The 20331-nt window shown below is 35.1% G+C and overlaps 1 protein-coding gene across 1 annotated transcript in view; it reads right to left on the bottom strand.

Annotated features, from left to right (window-relative positions):
• The window catches only part of retm (real-time), a 157947-nt gene extending 143014 nt beyond the window's left edge, over positions 1-14933 (bottom strand). The window contains exon 1 of the mRNA XM_081751096.1: positions 14672-14933. Coding sequence (XP_081607222.1) covers positions 14672-14734 — 63 coding nt within the window. The 5' untranslated portion in view covers positions 14735-14933. The remainder of the gene's footprint in view (positions 1-14671) is intronic.
• Between the last annotated feature and the right edge of the window lie 5398 nt (positions 14934-20331).

Below are 20331 nucleotides of genomic sequence, written 5' to 3'. Positions count from 1 at the left end.
TTAAAGGCACTATAACGTTAATAAAATTATACACAAAATAATTACATAATATAAAAAAAATCTACGATTATTAGACTGCATTTATACTGCTTGTTCTCAATAAAAAAAAATGTGGCTTAATTTCCGCTGGAAAGTCTGGTTCTCTTGGTAATACGTAGTCATTCATATTCAAGTTCAATTAAGTATGTACCGTATGTTGATTCTGAAATGTTTGCGAAGTGACATCAATAAACAGTCGGTGTTGCCCGTAATTCCATCAGACGATATTGGAAAGATAGTTTTACAATGCCATGGACAAACATTTCTCAAACTGTGGTCCTCGGAACATAAGTTATCCTCACAGTATGCCTAAAGTTTGTGAACGCTTTAGGAATACATCATCAGTCCAGAAAAGATAGTTAAGAAAAAAAAAAAAACAGTACACGAACTGTGTATCACAAACTATAGTTGAGAATCGCAAACAGGTCTACCTACAATTTAACAAAGTAAAGATTGAACAAGTTATGCTAGTTACATACAAGCATTTTTATAGAATATTCTTGATACCCTTTAATTATTAAAAAAAAAAACTAATGTGTATTTTCTTTATTAACAGTCTACCAATATAAAATTAAAGGAATTTTAATTACTACTACAATTATTAAAATATAAGTATATTGGTGTAGGCTCAATATAATATTCTACTGACCACCATACTTGTGTTCTCTTCGAAATCAAATTTATCATTAATATATATTAATTTTAAATTTGCTTTCGAAGGAAACACAAGTATGGTGATCTGTAGAATATTCTAATAGAGAAACACGGCTATGAACGATCACCGTACACAGCACTTAGGAAAACAATGGAAATGAACTCGCTATCCCGCATTTAGCAACACAAAAGAAAAAATGAAATGAAATCTGTGAGTTTTACGTCCCACAGTTATGCCGGTTAGGCTAAAGGAGACGGTGATGATGAGTAATGAATGAAATGGTGGAATGAAGAAAGTGGGAGGAAACGGGAGAACCCCGAGAAAACCCACGCACACGGAGCAACACAAAAGAGTAACACAATACATGCATAATCAACTTTCGGTTATTGAGTTCTTAAGATTTATGGTAAGTAATCGGATTGTAGTCTGTAACCCTTACTAAACATTTGTATTACTGTTAACTCAATTTCACAATTTGTACGGACTATTTATTTACGAGATGCGTAGGAAACAGAGCTTAGGCTCGTGGTGGAACACAGAGACTAGCTGTTCTTCCCTTGTGGAATGACTCATGGTGATCTTCCCAAATAAGGATACATGCAAGTTGATGAAGGCTTTTCTTGTGCACAATAAAAGTACCCACAATTTACATCACAGTCCACTCAGAAACAAGAACTAGAATGGTTACAAAAATTCTGCAGAAAGTAAATAATAATAACGAATAATTATTCGAATAATTATTTGGATAATAAATGATTATTGGAACATTATTCGGATGATCAATAATTACTAAAATAATCAAGAATTATTCGAATACTGAAAACGAATATTTGGATATTCGAATAACAGCAAAAAGCTATTTTGATGACGAGTATTCGAATAATTTTAACAGTACTACTACGAATTTTCTTGTAGCTAAAGTACGTGGAACATTCGAAAACATGAGATGAAATAAAATCTTTCCGCCTTATGCAGAACGTATGACCAGAGTCATACTAAAGGCCTGACTACTGCAGGAAACAAATGTTAGTCGAACTCTTTAGTATGGCACTAATCACGCGTTAGAACGACCCTGCATAAGACCCTTTCAGTTTAATGTTCCACGGTTATGCCTGTTAACCTAATGGAGGCAGATGGTTAAGGCAAGTGAATGACGGAAAAACTGGCGGAATGAGAATGTGAGAGGCAATGGGAGTACCCGGAGAAAACCTATGGATCGAACCAGAGATCCCACACACCAGAGGTACTTGCTCTACTACTGAACCACTATCCCCCCAAGCGGAACGTTCAACTTCGATTTCCGATGGAAATACACGTAAGTCCGGACGTAACATGAAACGATGTAGGTCCACATCTTATATAACCTTAATGTTGAAAAATAATGACAAACCCCATTGAAGCAAGTAAAAGAAACAAAGGTTAAAAAAAATAGGAATACAACCAAAAAAATTAATCATGCTGCAACATGAAGCCCTAAACATCACCAAGTTGTAGACACATTAGTCTACCTATTTCCGTGAGGCTAGTATTTGTGCGAGTAACCATTAGACGAAGAGTGCTGGCGGAGCGGCTTTCACTAAATATCATGAGGATAACCGAGGAACTGCTCGTATGAAAAAAGTAGCGGAATTCAGTGAAGAAAAGCTGTAACACTGGGGAAAGAATTTATGATGATTCACAACCGACTAAGTTCAAATGACCAACTAACCCGCTTAGTCCTTTAGGACTTTGTGACACGGAGTTTTAGCTTAGTCTGCGCCTGATTTCATTACCATACTGCTCTACTTCAATGATTGTATAAATATGATAGAAAATACTAAACTTTGCAGTAATAGGACCAGGAATGTAACTTTTTATAGAATAAATTTTAGAAATACTCTTACATATAAAGCAGAGTGTTTGACCGCTACACAAACCCATACAGTTCAACAGTTTGAAATGAGTTAAGTTTAACGGCCCTTTCAGCAGCGACGCAATATGAGACGGGACCTATTAATTAACGAGGAAAGCAAATTACATGAGCTTCCGCTGGGAATCGAACCCAGGTCTTCCACGCCAGGACGAACGAACTAAACAGTTTGAAATGAATGTTGAAATATATCACTCCGCTCAAGGCTTTCACTGTTTTGAGTTTCAACATCTGATCAATACCAGTGGAAAAAGGACACTGATATCCTTTAGTTTTAGAGTTCCCTTCACAAATTAAAACAGGGAACCAAACAAGAAATACGGAATAGAATTCAGTTTCAGGTGGTCACAATGGTCGCTTACTCATAATTCATCAAAATTAATAATAAATAAATACAACCTGAAAAACATTTCGCTCAGGAGGTAGAAGAGTAAAGAATGTTTGTGAAAAAAGGTTCCTGAAAACAGCCAAGTATGTTCAAAACAAACTACCGACCAAAAAAGGAATTTTTATATATCGAATCTATCTACTGCTCAGCATCGAGAAAGTGACTCTGCAATTTTAAAGTCAGTGAGGACTGCGAAAAATATTGCAACTTAACTGAGATTCATGTACGACAGGCAAAGATGCTGAGCAGTGAAATAAGGTGACAGCAAATGCTATTCTGCAACATTGACGTACGATGACTTAACATTTCCAGATAAAATTCCTGAGAACATCTGAAGTCCTGGTATCATTCTCGTTTTAAGTATTCTGCTCTTATTAGCAGATGGCTTCTCGTAAAATACTGAGTTATTCATTATAGCAGAGTTTTACAATCTTATTTTATTTATTTATTTTGGCGCACTAACTGCGTAATTTTAAAAATCCTACAGTACACATACATAAAAATATATTTATTTATTTTTGCACAGCGGATGCCAAGTTACTTAGTGTTTTTGTTCATAAAGAAACATTAGCTACGGAAGAGCAACTGCCTATTTCTGTTCTGAAAGATATAAATAATGTATGGTCAATTTCTATAATTAATCTCTTAACTCTCTCCGAGCATATCGTTTAAAAATGGTTGTCTTATGGCCTTCAGATAATTCCTTTGTAATCTGGAAGTGAAATTTTATATCCATGAATTTTATTCGTTCGTGTTCTTTCATCATCTATCACGCTTGCCAGAAGACAATATATTCTAAAACAGGATCCTAAGCAAGTTCTTTTAATCAATTCCAATATTCTAATGTTGTTATTTACCCCCCCCCCTTAAATTACGAACAGATTCTTATTTATTTGCTGCTTCGGTTCCCTTCATATCAAATCTCAGTCGCTTTTCGAAGGTCATCGTAATGTTTATATCTCTGCCCAGTACGGTCCGAAACTAACAAGAAACACTTGAGGAGTCTTTTCCCTTAACATCTTATAAATCACAAAATATGTTTATTACTTCTTCAAGGAATTTTTTGCCATTTCTATCTTTGCTTTCATTTTCCGTTCACATTCCACGTTTTCAGAAATAAAGCTTGATTCGTCATTCGTTGATTGATAAAGATTGAAGTGTTGATTCGGTTGAGACACGTAGCGCGCCAGAAAAACAAAAAATCTCACGTGCCTCCAAATGTATTTTCACTTAACAGTAACGCATTTGTTTAGGCATGTTCTACCATGTTCAGCACGGAGGGGAATTTTTCTTGAATTATGCTTTTGTCTATTATGCTACGTTCCTTCCTTCAATGCTACGTGTCATCAATCAAGCAACAGTACCGAAAAATAGTGACATTCCGTTTATACGCTTTTTAGGGCCTTATGCAGAGTCGTTTTGACGCGTGATTGGAACCATACTAAAGAGTTCGACTAACATGTTTCCTGTAGTAGTCAGGACTTTAGTATGACGCTAATCATACGTCAAAACGACTCTGCATGTGGCCTTCAATGATTAAAAATCCAACTAAAGCAATAATGCAACACTTCCATTTCTTTTTCGCTAAATTAACACAAAGGAATAATCATTTCCAACTGTGGGTTTGGGTATAAAACCTCGCCGCCCAAAACCTAGCGGAACAAAAGCTCGCCTGGTCTAAACTACGCGGGAGGTAATCTCGCCTGGGAAGAAATGTCAGTATAAAAACCTCGTCACGACTATATTTCTTCGATGTAGAATGCTCTATACATTGCTATATGTATATATTTTGTAATAACACATAATTGCATTAAAATAATGACAAGAAAATATTCTAACGCGTGCTTTGAAAATCTGTATATATAAAAATTAAAATGATTAAGTTTGTGACAACATACTTCTTGAGACACCAAACTAATCTCGATCAAATTTTCAACATACCGTAGATGAGGTTTGGGCCTGGGATGTCTTTTGTAATTTCACTTTGACGGCTAAATTTATGAAAGTATAAAATAATATCTGAGTTTTTACGTCCCTCGTTATTTCTTGTAAGTTAAAGGAGACGTAGATTATTAAGGCGAAGGAAATGATGGAGTGAAGAAAGTGGGAGGAAACGAGAATACCCCGAGAAAGCCTACGCACACAATATTTTGTATATTATTATTATTAGTAATTAGTATTAGTAATTATTATTATTAGTAATAATAATAATAATAATAATAATAATAATAATAATAATAATAATAATAATAATAATAATAATAATAATAATAATAATAATAATAATATGGAATTGCATATTAAGAAACTCACTGGGTAAATTTTAAGAAAAGGTTTCATTCTGCAAGTTTTTGGCCAAGCGAGATTTTGGTCCGCGAGGATTTGACCAGGCGAGATTTTGGCCCGGTGAGATTGTCCCGCGAGATTTTGTCCATATCCCCCAACTGTGACGTCAATAATTCGCTGCTCTTTCTCTCTCTCTCTCTCTCTCAGTGAAGCACATCGTGTATCGATATCTAAAGTGACCCCAAATCTTCATACTTAATTAGTACTAAATAAAAGTAAAATCTTAACTTCGTCCAACATGATGAAACATGTAAAAGACGGGGTACAACGCGTTAGAAGGATTTAAGTGCAACAAGTAGTTTCGAATATAAAAATGTCAGACAAGCTGTTTAACTTAGCAAAGTCTCGTCACACACTCACTTATCACTTGTTTGGAAGTCTTTAACTTTCATGTGAGAAGACTGTACAATACTTAATATTCACTTCTTAATTCTGTTATGATTCAAAGACAACAGCTACTGAGAACCATAGCCTTGTTACATCACCAGTGTCAATATAGGGTGAATGTGCCAGTACTCAGCCTCCTAACTCAAATTTTAAGTTCGAATGTCATTTTTGATTTTAATTTTGAACAGAATGAGACTTCTTCATGGTATATGTATTCATTATTTAGTCTAGTTTACAATGAAAGGAGTGTTTTTAATGTTATTATTAGGATTTTAACAATATTTATAAATTTCCTAAAAATGCCGAAAAATACCAGTACTCAGCCACTACATTCTAGAACTCAGCCATTAACGAACCTAAAGTCAGCCAACAAAATTTGAAACTAATGATAAAAACAGATGTAATATCATGGAGCGTTTTTTATTTTGCTACATGACACTACAAATATAACAGATTGCATTATAATTGTCTAATAAAGAAAACACATCATTTATTTCTCGGAAAAACAGGAACAAAATTGTATTGAGCGGACCCTTCGTAAAAATATAAGCAACCACGAAGCTAAAACATTTCAAATAGAACTAAAGTTGTTAGATCATAGCTAAATTTCATGACCAGTATATCGCAATATTATTTGATTACTCCAGTTAAAAGTTAGAAAACGCCAAAAGAAAAAAAAACTCACAAAAATATAAAATAAAATCGAATTATGTCTTCATAAAAATTCTACGAAGTTAGGAATATTTCTCATAGAACTAGAGTAGAAATATGTCACAGCCATCAGTTTATCACCATGTTTGAACACCTTTATTAAGTTAGAAAACGCAAATAAAGCATTTACTTCTTACAAATAATAATAATAATAATAATAATAATAATAATAATAATAATAATAATAATAATAATAATAATAATAATAATAATAATAATAATAATAAAATTGTAGTAGTTGTCTTTTCACAAAAATTCCAGGAAGTTGGAATTTTCTTTTTTGCTCTTTTTCTTTCCTTTTCTTTCTTTCTTTTCTTTTCTGTTTGGCTTTAATTGCTTTCTTCCGTTCTAAGATCTTGGCTATCATTATATTTCTCCATTCATCTGACGATATGGCACTTGATAATTTATTTTGCTTCGTTGCCTCTTTGAAGTCTTCCAATTGGTTCTGGCCAAAATAAATTATTTTCAAAATTTGGTGAGACTTGTCTACTGTTATTTGAACTTTTTTCGGGAGCTTTATCTATGACTGTGTATGACTTCTCAATATTATCGTTGGCGCTTTGAACTTGAAGTAATGTACCATCTTTCAAAACACCGTACCATCTTCCATTACATTATGGACCAATATTTCAGTACGATCTGCTTGACAAGGAAATAGAGAAGGGATATGCGAGGAAATCAGTCAGCCGATACACTTCAATCTTTTTCCAAACGTCTTTTCACTAAGCTATTTTTAATGTATTTAGAGTAGTCTACAGTATTTGCATTGAAAGGACACAAACCACATTTCCTGAAACCATTTCTAATTGAATGGGAGAGAAAAGAACGGTTTAATACTGTTGACAAAAGTGAAGAGAAATGAGATTTTGCTACAGACTTATGTTTTTGGGTTGGCTTTGCCAGTCATGAACTGTCTTCTTCCATTCTATCTTGAGGGGTTTGAAGGCACTAACATCTGCTGGCTGAAGAATGTGTATTGTATTAGGTGGTAAGGCATGTAGAATTATTCAGTTTTCGATGCAAAACACATTAAATTCCATAGTTGGATGTGTGCGATGCCCTTCAACAAATAAAATTATTGGTCTTTTAACGTTATTTCTTCCAGCCATTTGTTTATACCATTTACAATATACTCATAAAAAGTATCAATCCTCATCCAGGCCTGTTTCTGATCTTCCCCAAAACCAGACCTTTGGGATACTTTCTATGATGTCAGGCGATGGTTTAACATACGGGAAAATAACCATTGGAAATAGTTTCGCCGTTTGCCAGAGGAAACTAAAAGAACAGTGATTGTTTGTCAATTGCACGTCGGACTTCATAAACAATTTTCAAACCTTTCGATAGGATAACTTCACCTGTTTCGAGACAAAGGCTAAAACTAGTTTCATCACCATTAAAGATTTGGGTGGGATCTTGCAGAATATCGGATGCGTTAATGCTTTGGAGGTACCTCGAGTTCTTTAAACCACTTCCGAATAAATTCTTCGGTGACTGTTGCTCTTGCCTTCGGGAACTCTGCAAACTAATTCTGGGTTTCCTCGTAAGAACAATTTATACCATTTCTCTTCTAGATAGTTCTCTTTGAAAAGTTTCTTTCTATTGTCACTTTTACAATATTGTATACTCTATTAAATATATCCATTTTATTTTGCCCAAATCCAACTTTGGCTATTTTAGTGTGTTGCGAGAAACATTGAATGTTCTGCTAGCTTCACGTATAGTCATTCCATTTTCTACAGCCCTCAGTGCATTGTAGAGAGACTCTTCTAAGTACTGGTGAATTGACCACCGTTTTAATTTCTTAACTTCCATTTTTATTCCTTTTTCATTCATTTATATTTACTTCCATGAAATGAGTAAGTGGGAACCTGGCTTTTTGCAAATTTGGATATTGATATTTAAAATTGCAGTAAAATTAACAACAGGGCTGACTTTTGGCTTTCGAGGCACCAGTACTCGGCCTTTGCATTTTTACCGGGGCTGACTACTGGAAAAACAAAGCTTTGTGAGTCATGCTGTATGTTATTAACAGAAGGGAAGTGAATACTTGGTCTGGGCATGTGATGGACGAAATTGCACACATATGCTATAATTCCAGTACTCAGCCCCGGGGGCTGACTATTAGAAAATCACTCATTTTTCAATTCCAGTACTCGGCCCCCCCTATACAAACGAAATGCTCAAAATCTACCAAAATTTTTTTTCTGTTTTCATTTCCTTAATATATACAAATTAAAAAATAAAAAGAATATTTATTATTTTTACATTAGATAACAAATACACACTTGTAACAAAAAGTCTCGTCTGTTAGTTTTTACGTAGTAGATTCACGCATTACAACATAGTGTCTTCTTTGTCCACCTATTGCTGCGACACTAGGTGACATTTCGGTGTGACATGTGATCGGCTGTGTAGAGGATGAATGTCTAAAAGCTAAGCTTCATATTGATAAGGGTCAAAACGTAACGTTTTCTTATTTTTGTTTCGAAAATGCGTAAATGGCTGACTACTAGTGAGGGGCTGACTAGTGGCACATTCACCCTAATTAGTTTGTTCGTCAGTTCTCAATGACATTTCCATTTTCTTTCAACGAATTCTAAACCCTTTGAAAAGCTATTGCTTAATACTATTTCCTTGCTCTATCTCGCTTCTCCATTACATTAAGTTGAATATATACTAGAATTTTGAAGCTAATTTCAGTACAATGAACGGATTGTAAAAACTACCACTCCCACACTTCTTCACGCGTAGTATCATAAAAGAAGAAAAAGAAGTACACTCTGGTGTCTTAATCATTTAACTCCAGTATCAGCTACACATAATGCGAAATCTTGCCAATAATGTTCTAAATTATGTATATCCGTCTTCGAAGAGAAGAAAGCAAATACTAAACTACTCTAATTGTGTTTAGCAGAAGATATGAAAGCTTCAACAGTACTTGTCAAAAGTTCCGGGAACGGCTAAGTATCTCCGTTAGAATGAGTTAATCTGAAAATGTGAAAGTAAAAAGTTGCGGGATATCAACTGAACTAGCCCGTGCCAGTCAAAATATGTGCGGCCCTGTACGGGTCAAGTGTGATTTTTTAAATTACAGCCCCCATTTTTTATTCAAAATTCGGTATCTACGGAACAAACTACTGGTAAATTAGAAAATGTACTGTTTCAAGCTGTAGGATATGATTCCGGTGACATACTGGACCGGAAAGAGTAACAGCGTGAGAAGTGTGAAAATTTCCGGAACGGCTAAATATCTCGGTTAGAACGCGGTTTGGCTGAAAACTTGCAAAATAATCCTTACAGCAAATCAACAGAACTATCGAATAGCGAAGCCAGCCAAAATGTGAGCGACCATGTGTGGGCCTCATGGGGCCCAACTGAGTTTTTCAAATGAGAGCCTTCATTTTCTTATTCCAAATAGGACCTATATTCTCCTCCATAAGATGAAGTTGATCAGAAACCTTGAGATGATGTAAAACAATGTTCTTTCTTCTTATAGAAGATATTCAGCACAACAACGGCCTTTGCTTCCTCCAGTTGTAGTATGATCTTGCCTCCCTTATTTCTGTTTCCCAATCCTTGTTCTCCATTTATTCTTTCATATCCTGATCTTGATCGTCCCGTGTACTATCTCCTGCTAGGATGTTTCTAATATTGGTAACACCAACTCAAAACAGACGTCACGTATACTGTGAGATAAATACGGTACGTGTCACATCGTAGTCAGTTGTTATGCTATAATTCACTGCGAACCAGGCCCGTAGCCAGCCCGAAAATGTAGGAGAAGGGGCGATCCAAAAATATTAAAATTTATCACCATATTATAGTTCATTTGCAAGCCTACAGTGAAAATTTTAGAGGGGGCCAGTAAAAATTTAGGGGGGCCGGTTTCCCCTAGACCCCCCCTGGATACGGGCCTGCTGCGAACACTTACTAAACGCACTATAACAATATATTTCAATAGAGAAACCGCTTTGTTCGGTTTAAGGAAAGATAATGAATAATATCACTAAACTAACAAGTGCCTGATTCTTTCTCGACATGTCGAGATAACTTCCTCAGAACAACAAATCTGATGGTGTATATAAGTTCCGCTTAAAATCAACCTACTTCTTTTGATGTAATATAGGCCTATACCATATGTAGCCCTATTATAAACTTTTATATTATATTCAGAAAACATTTTTAGGTATGACTGCGAGATAGGCCTACACCTAATTTCTGGTTAATATCAAAGATCACTTGCAACTTAAAAAAAAAAAAAAAAGAAAAAAAAATCGGTCACGAACAAGACTAAGAATTTGTATACAAATGTCTATTTGGAATGCCCAGTTGAATTCTAAGAGAAATAAATAAAAATGCTTTTTCAACAGGATGCATGCTAAAAATAATTCATTCATGAACATGTGTACTTTTGGCACAGAGACAAAAGCAGCTCCATCAAAACTGACCTTAAGTTAAAGAGTGACAGTTAAATATCTCATGTCCATTTGATCTTTTAATCGCTGGGACACCTGGTTAAGTAATAAGTTTTTCAAGCACAGACTAGATTGTATTGAACGAAAAAATTCAAAATAGTAAATCTATAAAACAAAACACTATTCGCAAGTAAAACGACAAAATTGATCTAAACAAATCAAAGAATAACAAACAGAAATCTCGAGGCCCAAAGTGAAATACGGAAATGCAAGTTTTAATAAATCATTTCTAATATATACATTGCAAAAATGTACCAAGGTGAAAACAAGCTTGAAAAAAAAAAAATGCCTGGTAATGTTGTGAAACATGTTTATTATGCTGCATATAAATTCTTCGTTTCTTTGCAGACTGATGCGCCACTTGCAGTAGAAGTAAGAAGATAAGTTCTGCATGTAAATTACTTTGAGAATTTCTTTTAGTACGATACCTCAATTTTTGTAAATAAGATGGAAAGTAAAGTTATTTCTACTGTAGTTCATTATTTATATCAATCACTATTTGATTATCATATGTCAAAGAATTCTGGCAATACTCAGAGAATAATATCTACAGTAATTTCTCTAATAGCATGTTGGGTTGCAGCAAGTCTTTCACTATATTTGATTTTAACTTCCTAGACTTTCCGTGCACTGTACACCTGCTGCAAGCATTTTGAAAGAGTTACCCGCAAATGTAATTAATTTTCACTTGCTAGATTTTACTTGCCTCGGAGGCTTGCTGCAACTTTGTAGCAAGTGTGTCAGTTCTAGTTTCCACCAACAGGTGGCACAAAACTCTAATCTTAGAAATCTCTCCGCCAGGCCGCCATTTGTAGTAGGTGCGAAATGTGTGAAGCATTAAAACAAGTGGATAATTAAGATAATTACGTCCAGTATGTAGAGGTAATTTATATATTAAACGTGTATTGTTTGACAAAGTTGTTGAGAAAAATATATTGTGTGATTGTTCGTATACAGTAAATGTTCTGTCTGTAAAAGGCATCCAATGCAATGCAAGTATATACCTGCAGAAGACTTCTACACACACTTGCTGAAGACCTGCTGTAGACTTGCAGTGCAAGTGGTATCCATGCAGACGCTTGTGTCAAACCTGCACTAATCTGCTGCCGACTTGCTGTGCACAAGCAGTAGGCTTGCTGTGCAACTAAACGCCTTGCAGAAACTTGCTTTGCAAACTTACCATACACTTGCATTGCAGGCGTGCTGCAAGTTCGAAGAGCGTCAACTAGGAAGTTTCATTAAACTTGCACCAAACTTGCAAACTTGCATCACAAGTTTGCTAGACTTGAATTGCAAATCTGCTGCAAGTCATTTTTGCTATCTGGGTTGGCTGTCAAAGGACGTAAATTGATGCATCTATTCAATTTTACATATTTTAAACTTTATATTGCAGTGCTCTGTCATTTTACATAATATTCTGACCCCAATCACAACACACACAAAATTTAAGTTCTTGTAATTTAATACAAAGATCTACTGTTACAAAAGCGAAATTGGGAGAATAGCCTTGTTTTACTTAAGTAACCTAATATTGAAGCTTGTAATATTAAAAAAAAAAAAAAAAAAAACAATTATTACACAGTCTACGTTTAGTAAGGTGTGTTTTAAACGTAAATGCCACAATTTAAAATATTCAGTCCAACAAGAAGCTGTCCAAAACGAGAATAATAAACTCTCCTGATTTCTGGTCATACCAAGGTCCCTTACATATTAAGGCAATAAATTTTGGATATAGAAAAAAAAAAAATCTATCGTGCTTCATTAGCTATTGCTCTGTCTATATTCAGGTAAAGAATTCCAGTAACTTTATTCGAATATCACGGTTTCAATCCCCGACTGAATTACCAAGTTATTTCAATTTCGATATAAATAAAATATTTCAGTTTAACGTCCCACATTTATGGCCTTTAGGCTAAGGGAGACGTGAATGATGATGGAAGAATCGGTGGAAGGAACCGGGACGAAGAACAATTTCTACCGGCTCATATTACGTTACAGTCTCTAGTCAGTCACAATGGAACATACGTTTAAAATTTAACCATTTACAGTACAACCCTTACCAGCGGCGTACGCACAAGTTCGTTAAGGTTGGGGGGTCTAGTTCCCAAGTTCATACAGTTTTAGGTGTCTGTGTGTCTTATGAACGAATTGTATCTGTAAGTAATATGGCAAATGTTTATTCTGCATAGCATCTTCAGTCTCTTTTAGCCTAACGGGCATAACAGCGGGTTAAACTGATTTTTTTTTTTTTTTTTCATTTTTGGATAGCATATTGCTGAAGAGGGAGAGGTTAAAGCTCCGAAACTCCGATTGAGTACCCATTGATCCCTAATGAAGACAATGAATAGTGAAAATGAGCTGACCTTGAAGACGAATTAAAAAAAAAAAAAAAACTATCAGAAATGCCAATAGTTGTACGGGAGCATTGAAAGTTAAAACGAGAAAAAGAAAATGGTCACGGCAAGATTTGAAAATAACACGTATCCTGGGGAACCTGATGGTTTAGAGGAGAGCAGTGGCGTACCCACAATTTCATTAAGGAGGGGCTCAAACAATCATACATCTTCAGTACGAGCGTGATGTTTGCATATATATCTTAATACAATAAATGTTTATTTTTCATAATAGCATGCTCAAGGGGAGGGGGAAGATGTAAACTCCTAACTCCCCTTGTATACGCCACTGGTGGGAAGCAAATGAGGGATGAGAAAGGAACAACAAAATGATTGCATCCTTAATCTGCGGCAAGTAATTTGACAGTAATGACAGTTTAATAAAGCTTAGGGCTGAAAATGAAACTTTACAAGGGATCATAGTAAACATTATATAGGACTATATGTCCATGTAGAGACTCGAGACTATTCAATATCAAATTGAGAATCTTGTCTCATTCAGAAAGTACGGTATAATATAACTTTGCGTGTAACTTTGAAATAACAATCTTTTTCATGTGTTTTAAGTAGCAAAAACGATGGGAAAAGATTGGAGGCCTGCGGAATGTGAGTGTGGAAAAGAATGGAGACAATTAGCTGGGGTCGAACGAAAAACTTATCAAGAAGTGTTAGAAATAGCAAGTGAGAAAACGATAATTTTATACATAATCGAAACGAGGAAGGAAGATAAATTGATTGGAGCATTCGCTGAAACGGAACCGTATCATGGGGAGGGGGTCGTGCTAGGTGTGGCAGGGAAAAGAGGGAGAGGCGAAAGAGGCTACAGTTGATGAACGGTAATAAAACAGGAAATTCCTACGTGAAGACGAAGAGGTTAGCTGATGATTGTAAGCCATGGACACTCCTCAGCTTGCTGCAAGTGACCTGCTAACAATCAGATAATACCTATGATAATGATTTAGTTATTTATTTATTTCGGGGGAAAGTTTCATCAATTTATTCAGGTACACTTACAAAACAAAAAATTCGCTGCATTTTGAAAACATTGTTTATATAGAAACAAAACCGAAAAAGCCATCATTAGCAAATATCTATTGTTAGCAATGTATAAACTATTGCAATATAACTATATAAATATTTTAAACTCATGTAACATAATAAAAGTAGTTTCAATTGCAGTGAACATTTGTTAAACAATAGTAAAACAAAGGAAATTAACTGCTACAGACGCTTGTCACTGCATGACGCAATCAGAAAAATGACGGAACAGCTGTCCTGTCAGTGAAGTCAAAGGTATATCGTGCTTAATGTTAGTTACCTTGGACAAAAAAGGCAAAGAAACTTTGCAAGCGATAAACTTACCGCCATAACTAATTCAAACGGGTACTTATATACCCTTACAGGTGACTGATACTTCTGGACCATCTTGATATAACGTTTATTTTATCACTGATGTAAATATAAACACAAATTAAAAAGATTCCAAATAAGTTTACACAACAACACACATTACACAAAAGATTCTCACGAGCTCTCACATAGTCTCTTTCCCTGACTGGACTGCTCCGTGCTCCCCTCTCGCTCGCTCGCACAAGGAAACCAAGCAAGCCAGTATCTGTGATTTCCCCTCCTCCCGACGTAAGCAGCATGGCGGATGGTGGAATTCATTGATGACGAGGTACAATGCGCAATGAAGATGCGCAATCGGGAAAGCAGAAGCCGCAACTCGGGACTGGGCAATCGATATTGACATTGAGCAAGGTATTTTCATAATTTAGAACAATAAATCGTGTACTTAGAGATGTAGGGGAGCGGTATGACCTAATTGACATTGCTACTTTAATAAGAAATAAATTAGAACAAGTTAGACGTTATCTTAACCACAGAGAAAATCACTAGTTATTTTCTCTGTATCTTAACCAATTGTTCTTCTAGTTCATTCACAATCTGACTTCTTTCGAGTACGGAGCGAAATAATCAAATTATAAGCTTGGTTAATTTATAACCTACACTAACTGAAGTACCCGTTCTTCACACGGAGAGAAGAGGTTTAAGGAATATATTTGAACCCCCCTTACCCCCTTATGATACGCATTTCAATTAAAGTGTAATTATAAAAACCTACAAGTGGTAATTTACTTTTGGAACAAATTTTGAGATCCCTTATGATACGCCTCTTGATCAATGTCGCATTTCAAGATTCATTTCAAGCGGGTAAGCAATTTTCCGCGATGCGACCACAAACAACAGACAATGTCTATTCCAATATGGCGAAAAAAAATTGAAATTGCACCTCACCCCCTTAAGACAGGAATTTAGGAATATGTTGGTACACTCACGTCCAAAATTATTGCCGCATATCTATAACTATCTTCTTGTAAGAATACAACTTGATAATGATTTTGTAGGGCAGTTTTAATACTGCTATTATGTAATAATCGGGAAAAGTATATTTGTGGTAAATTTCATAGGAAAAGAATTATAAATACGAAAATTAGAATGAGTAAAACAAAATGTTACTAAATGGACAAGAAAGTTTTATTTTCGTTTTATTATTCTTATTTACTGCTCTTTTGACATGAAATTTGCCACATACATGTCTTTGTCGATTATACACATACTAACATTATAAGAAATACTGGGCGAATTCGTTATCTAATTATATTCCTACAACAACATACTTATAGATATGCGACAATAATTTTGGATATGAGTGTACATATATCCTCTTAATTTGTAATGAGGAGTCTATATACAGATTTTCACCTTCGTAACTTAAGGGTGTCTTGAAACACTTTATTTTCCGCCACACTTCTTTATAATACGCTCTCAAATCAAAGTGGTGATTGAACTAGCACGAGGGAGATACTAACATGTAAGCATGTTCCAAAATTAAATTCAAAGTTTTCACCCATTTTCCCGTAATGTAATCACAAATAATAAATAGAGATCTGTGTAGATCCGGATATCCGCATCATTATAGTTCTTTTGCGAACACAATCTTAGATTCTGGGCCCGCGGTGACTCAGTGGTAGAGCGTTCACCTCTGGTGCATGGGGTGCCGCGTTCAAACCCTGCTCCCGCCAAGTGAAGTTTGTGATGGACAAACACCGTGTGCGTGGGTTTTCTCGGGGTTCTCCCGTTTCCTCCCACTTTCTTCATTCCACCATTTCATTCATTTCTCATAATCACCGTCTCCTTTAGCCTAACCGGCATAATCGTGAGACGTAAAACTCAAAGATTTACAATCTTAGATTCTACGCAAATAGCGGATAAAAATGCGGATATTCGTGAAAAGACAAGATTTTTAGGTATTGTTCTTCTAAACACTTTTATCATTAATCCTAATTACAGTATAAACTACGTGAACTCATTCACTCACTGACAAAATAACGGCCTACTTCCGGTTGACGTGGAAAGTTAAAATTTGACACGATTGTAGCTTTTCGGGACTAATCCGCAGGAAAATTTCCACACTTTAATACTTTTAAATTTTAGGGTTCTAAAAGAGGGAATAAAGAAATTCCCCATGTTATTTAAACGGGCGTTTTATTGAACATATAATGTCATGTTTTTGATTCTTGGAATTGGAATAAAAAGTGAAATTCGGTGTGCTTGTACGTTTTCATTAGCGTTACCTAAGTAAATCACCAAAAATAAAAATGTCTAACTTTAGTGCGGTTTTACGGACAATTGAAAAATTTTTCTCGTGTTATTTATATGGCACACCTACACCCCAACATGTTTAGGCCTGTAAGGCTAGAATGATTAAATTTGGCATGATTGTAGCATTCCAGGATTAACCCACAGAAAAATTGCCAAAATTGAATATTTTTAATTTTAGGCGGGCTAAAGGAGAGATAAAGAAATTTCTGATGTTATTTAAATGCGCGTTTTCGTGGGATACAAACGCTTATCTTTTTGGTATTTAAAATAGGAAAAAAAAAAAAAAAAACTTGAAATTCGGTAGAATTGTAGGTTTAAGAGGTGTGAGACCGTAAGCCGAGCTATGTGCGAGTCTGGGGCGAGGTCCCCCAGCTGACCAAACTCTTGAAGCAAAGGCTAATGCATACCCAGAAACTAATCTAGTCTTGTAATAAAGCGTGATTAGGTCTACCCTTTCGGAATAAATGACCACCAGAATAAAATTGTCTCTCCTTAATTCATTTATCCTTTTTCTCTGCTTTTTAACCTTATAATCAATATAACATGCTAATTTGATTCTATGGCAGTTTGTATAAAGTAGCTTATTCTTCTTTCTGGGGAATCTTTATCTCCATTTTGTCTGTGCGTTCTGAGCAAAATACTTTATGTATTTTGCTCAGAAAAATGATTTGGTCTAAAATTAATTGACAAATACGATATTACCAGTTTTATCATTTTCTTGATAGAAATATTCGTTTGAGGGAGTCTTAAATAAGTAGAAATGTTTTTCATTAATTTCGTATTTCTGTTTGCATAAGTTTTCTTTGGACTAGTTGCTTCAGGCTACAATAGGAAGAGATGGTATTGAATATTTAGCTTGAATATTATTGATATCATAGACTATAAAGGATATATTTAGAATTGTTATAGTAGGAATTATTTTTGAAATTCTGATTGTCATATAACGAACAAAGGGTACTATATTCTTGTTCTCACCCGCGGATGTTGAGTTGAGTTGATTTTAAATTTAACGTCCCGTTAAGAATCGAGGCTATATAAAACGTGTATCTGTCGATTAACGTGGAATCCGAACCACATGAGTTCCCACCGGGAATCAAACCCGGGTCTCCCACGCCAAACGTGCGTACGCTAACCACTTAGCCACGAAGGAGCAATAGGATGCAAATCGAGATATTATGGATCCGAATAGATGTATTACGGATGTGGTGCGGATGCGATTTGTTTTTATGACCGTCCAGGTCTCTAACAAATGACAATGTCACTTTCAATGTGGAAGAAAAAAGTAATAGTAAATCCCTCTTTTTCTCTTAAAACGGGAGTTTAAAAAAACACAGGAATACCTGTCCGCTTATTTTTAGTTGAGGAGTTTATACACCGAGTTTCATCTCCCTAACTTGAGGGATTTATGTGGTACTTTATTCTATGTTAATCGTCTTTGTAATTCTTAGCACAAGTATTTTTAAAAATGCTTTCTTATTCATTGCTCTCGGAACAAAAGGAGTTTCCTGTCCCAATCTTCTAGAGTTCCAATCTTCTAGGAGTTTCTATAGCCTGAATTTTCAATGAATCATTTTCACTCTTCCATAATCGTACATATTGCCCCTCTTCACCTTGCAGGAGCGAAATTTTCGAAAACGCTGATGTAGTCTTGCCCTTATTTTTAATTAATAGTTTATATAACGAATTTCATACCATCAACTTAAGCGGATCCTCTCGTTAAGCGTATTTTCTGATAAACTATAAGAAATTTTAATATTATAGAAATTGTCTCCCTTACCCGTTTTAGAAGCCAAATTTTCACAAACGCTGAAACACAGATTTAATTATTTTCATTTAACAGTTTATATACCAATTTTCACATCTCCAACTTAAGCAAATCCTCACAATGGACACTTTCCTAATAAAGAAAGGAAAATTTGGATATTATAGTAATGACCACATTTTCCCCTTAAGGAGCGGAACTTTCGAAAATACTGAAACACGTGTCCTATTTGTATTTAAGAGCCTATATACAGAATGTCACGGCTATAACTTAAGCAAAGCAAATCCCCACATTTGACAGGGGGGTGCACGCTGGTTCAGTGGTAGAGCATTTACGTCTGGTATGTAGGGTCCCTGATTCGCTTCCCGGCCAAGTAAGTTTGTGGTAGACAACATCGTCTCCGTGGGCTTTCTCGGGGTACCCCCGTTTCCTCCTACTTTTTCAGTCTGCCATTAATAACATATCATCATCACTTACCTTAATCATCGTCTCCCTTAGTCTTAAAGGCACGTTTCATATAGCTTCGTTGCTGAAAGGGACACTAAACAAAATCACATCAGATCGCTATTTCTTACCGTCTTTTGTCTATGGAGAAGATTAATATTGCAATCGGAACTGGTAGTCAATTTATACCCCTTCCGGTTTTAATAGACATTTGTAGGTAGAAATGGTACATTTTTTTTTTCAGACGCTGAATCGATCCCCCCCCCAAAAAAAAATCTATTCCCTTTTTGTTCTATGGCGGATAACATTGAAAGTGCAAATGATTGTTACCATTTTCGGTTTGAATATAGGGTTAGCTGGTACCTATATTTTGTGACACTGAATGGATTCCAAAAGACCACTCCTCGCTATTTCTTATTTATTTATTTTTTTTTTTTAATTTTGCAATTAAAATCGGAAATTGGTTAGTTTTACCACTTCTGGTTTGAATAGTTTTTTTTTTTTTTTTTTTTTTTTTTTTTTTTTTACAGAGAAGATGGTACTTTACCTTGAGGTGGGTGAATTTATTCAAGAGAAAAACAAAACTGTTTTTCACTATCTATTACTGGTTTTGCATTTTGATCAATTTCAAACCGGAAGTAATGGTTAATTTCACACTTCTGGTTTTAGTAGAGAGATAGGAGTGAAGATGATATCTTGAGACACTGAATCGATACCAGAAAACCACTTGATGCTATCTTATACCATTTTTAGTCTATGGCGATCAATCTTGAAACTGGAAATAGTTTATTACTACCATTGCCGGTTTGAACAGAGAGTTAACGGATGAGATGGAACCTTCTCCTTGAGACGTTGGATCGTATCAAAAAAAAAAAAAATCTCGATCTCTCTTACCGTTTTTGTTTTGAATCTATCGTCAGACTTCCAAGACTTACACATAGTGTAGTTTGACTTTATTATTATTATTATTATTATTATTATTATTATTATTATTATTATTATTATTATTATTATTATTATTATTATTATTATTATTATTAACGGTAATAGTGTATTTTGGTCTTGTCCTATATAAATGAAGCTATGTGTGACGTGTGTTCGGCACCACGCGATAATCAATCGAACCACAAGGAGAAAACACTAAACATGG

This window comes from Thermobia domestica, chromosome 3 (assembly GCF_964235325.1).
Source record: "Thermobia domestica chromosome 3, izTheDome1.hap1.1, whole genome shotgun sequence".
NCBI classification, from domain to species: Eukaryota; Metazoa; Arthropoda; class Insecta; order Zygentoma; family Lepismatidae; genus Thermobia; species Thermobia domestica.
Note: the sequence above shows the minus strand (reverse complement) of the source record. Positions and strands in the feature narration are given on the sequence as shown.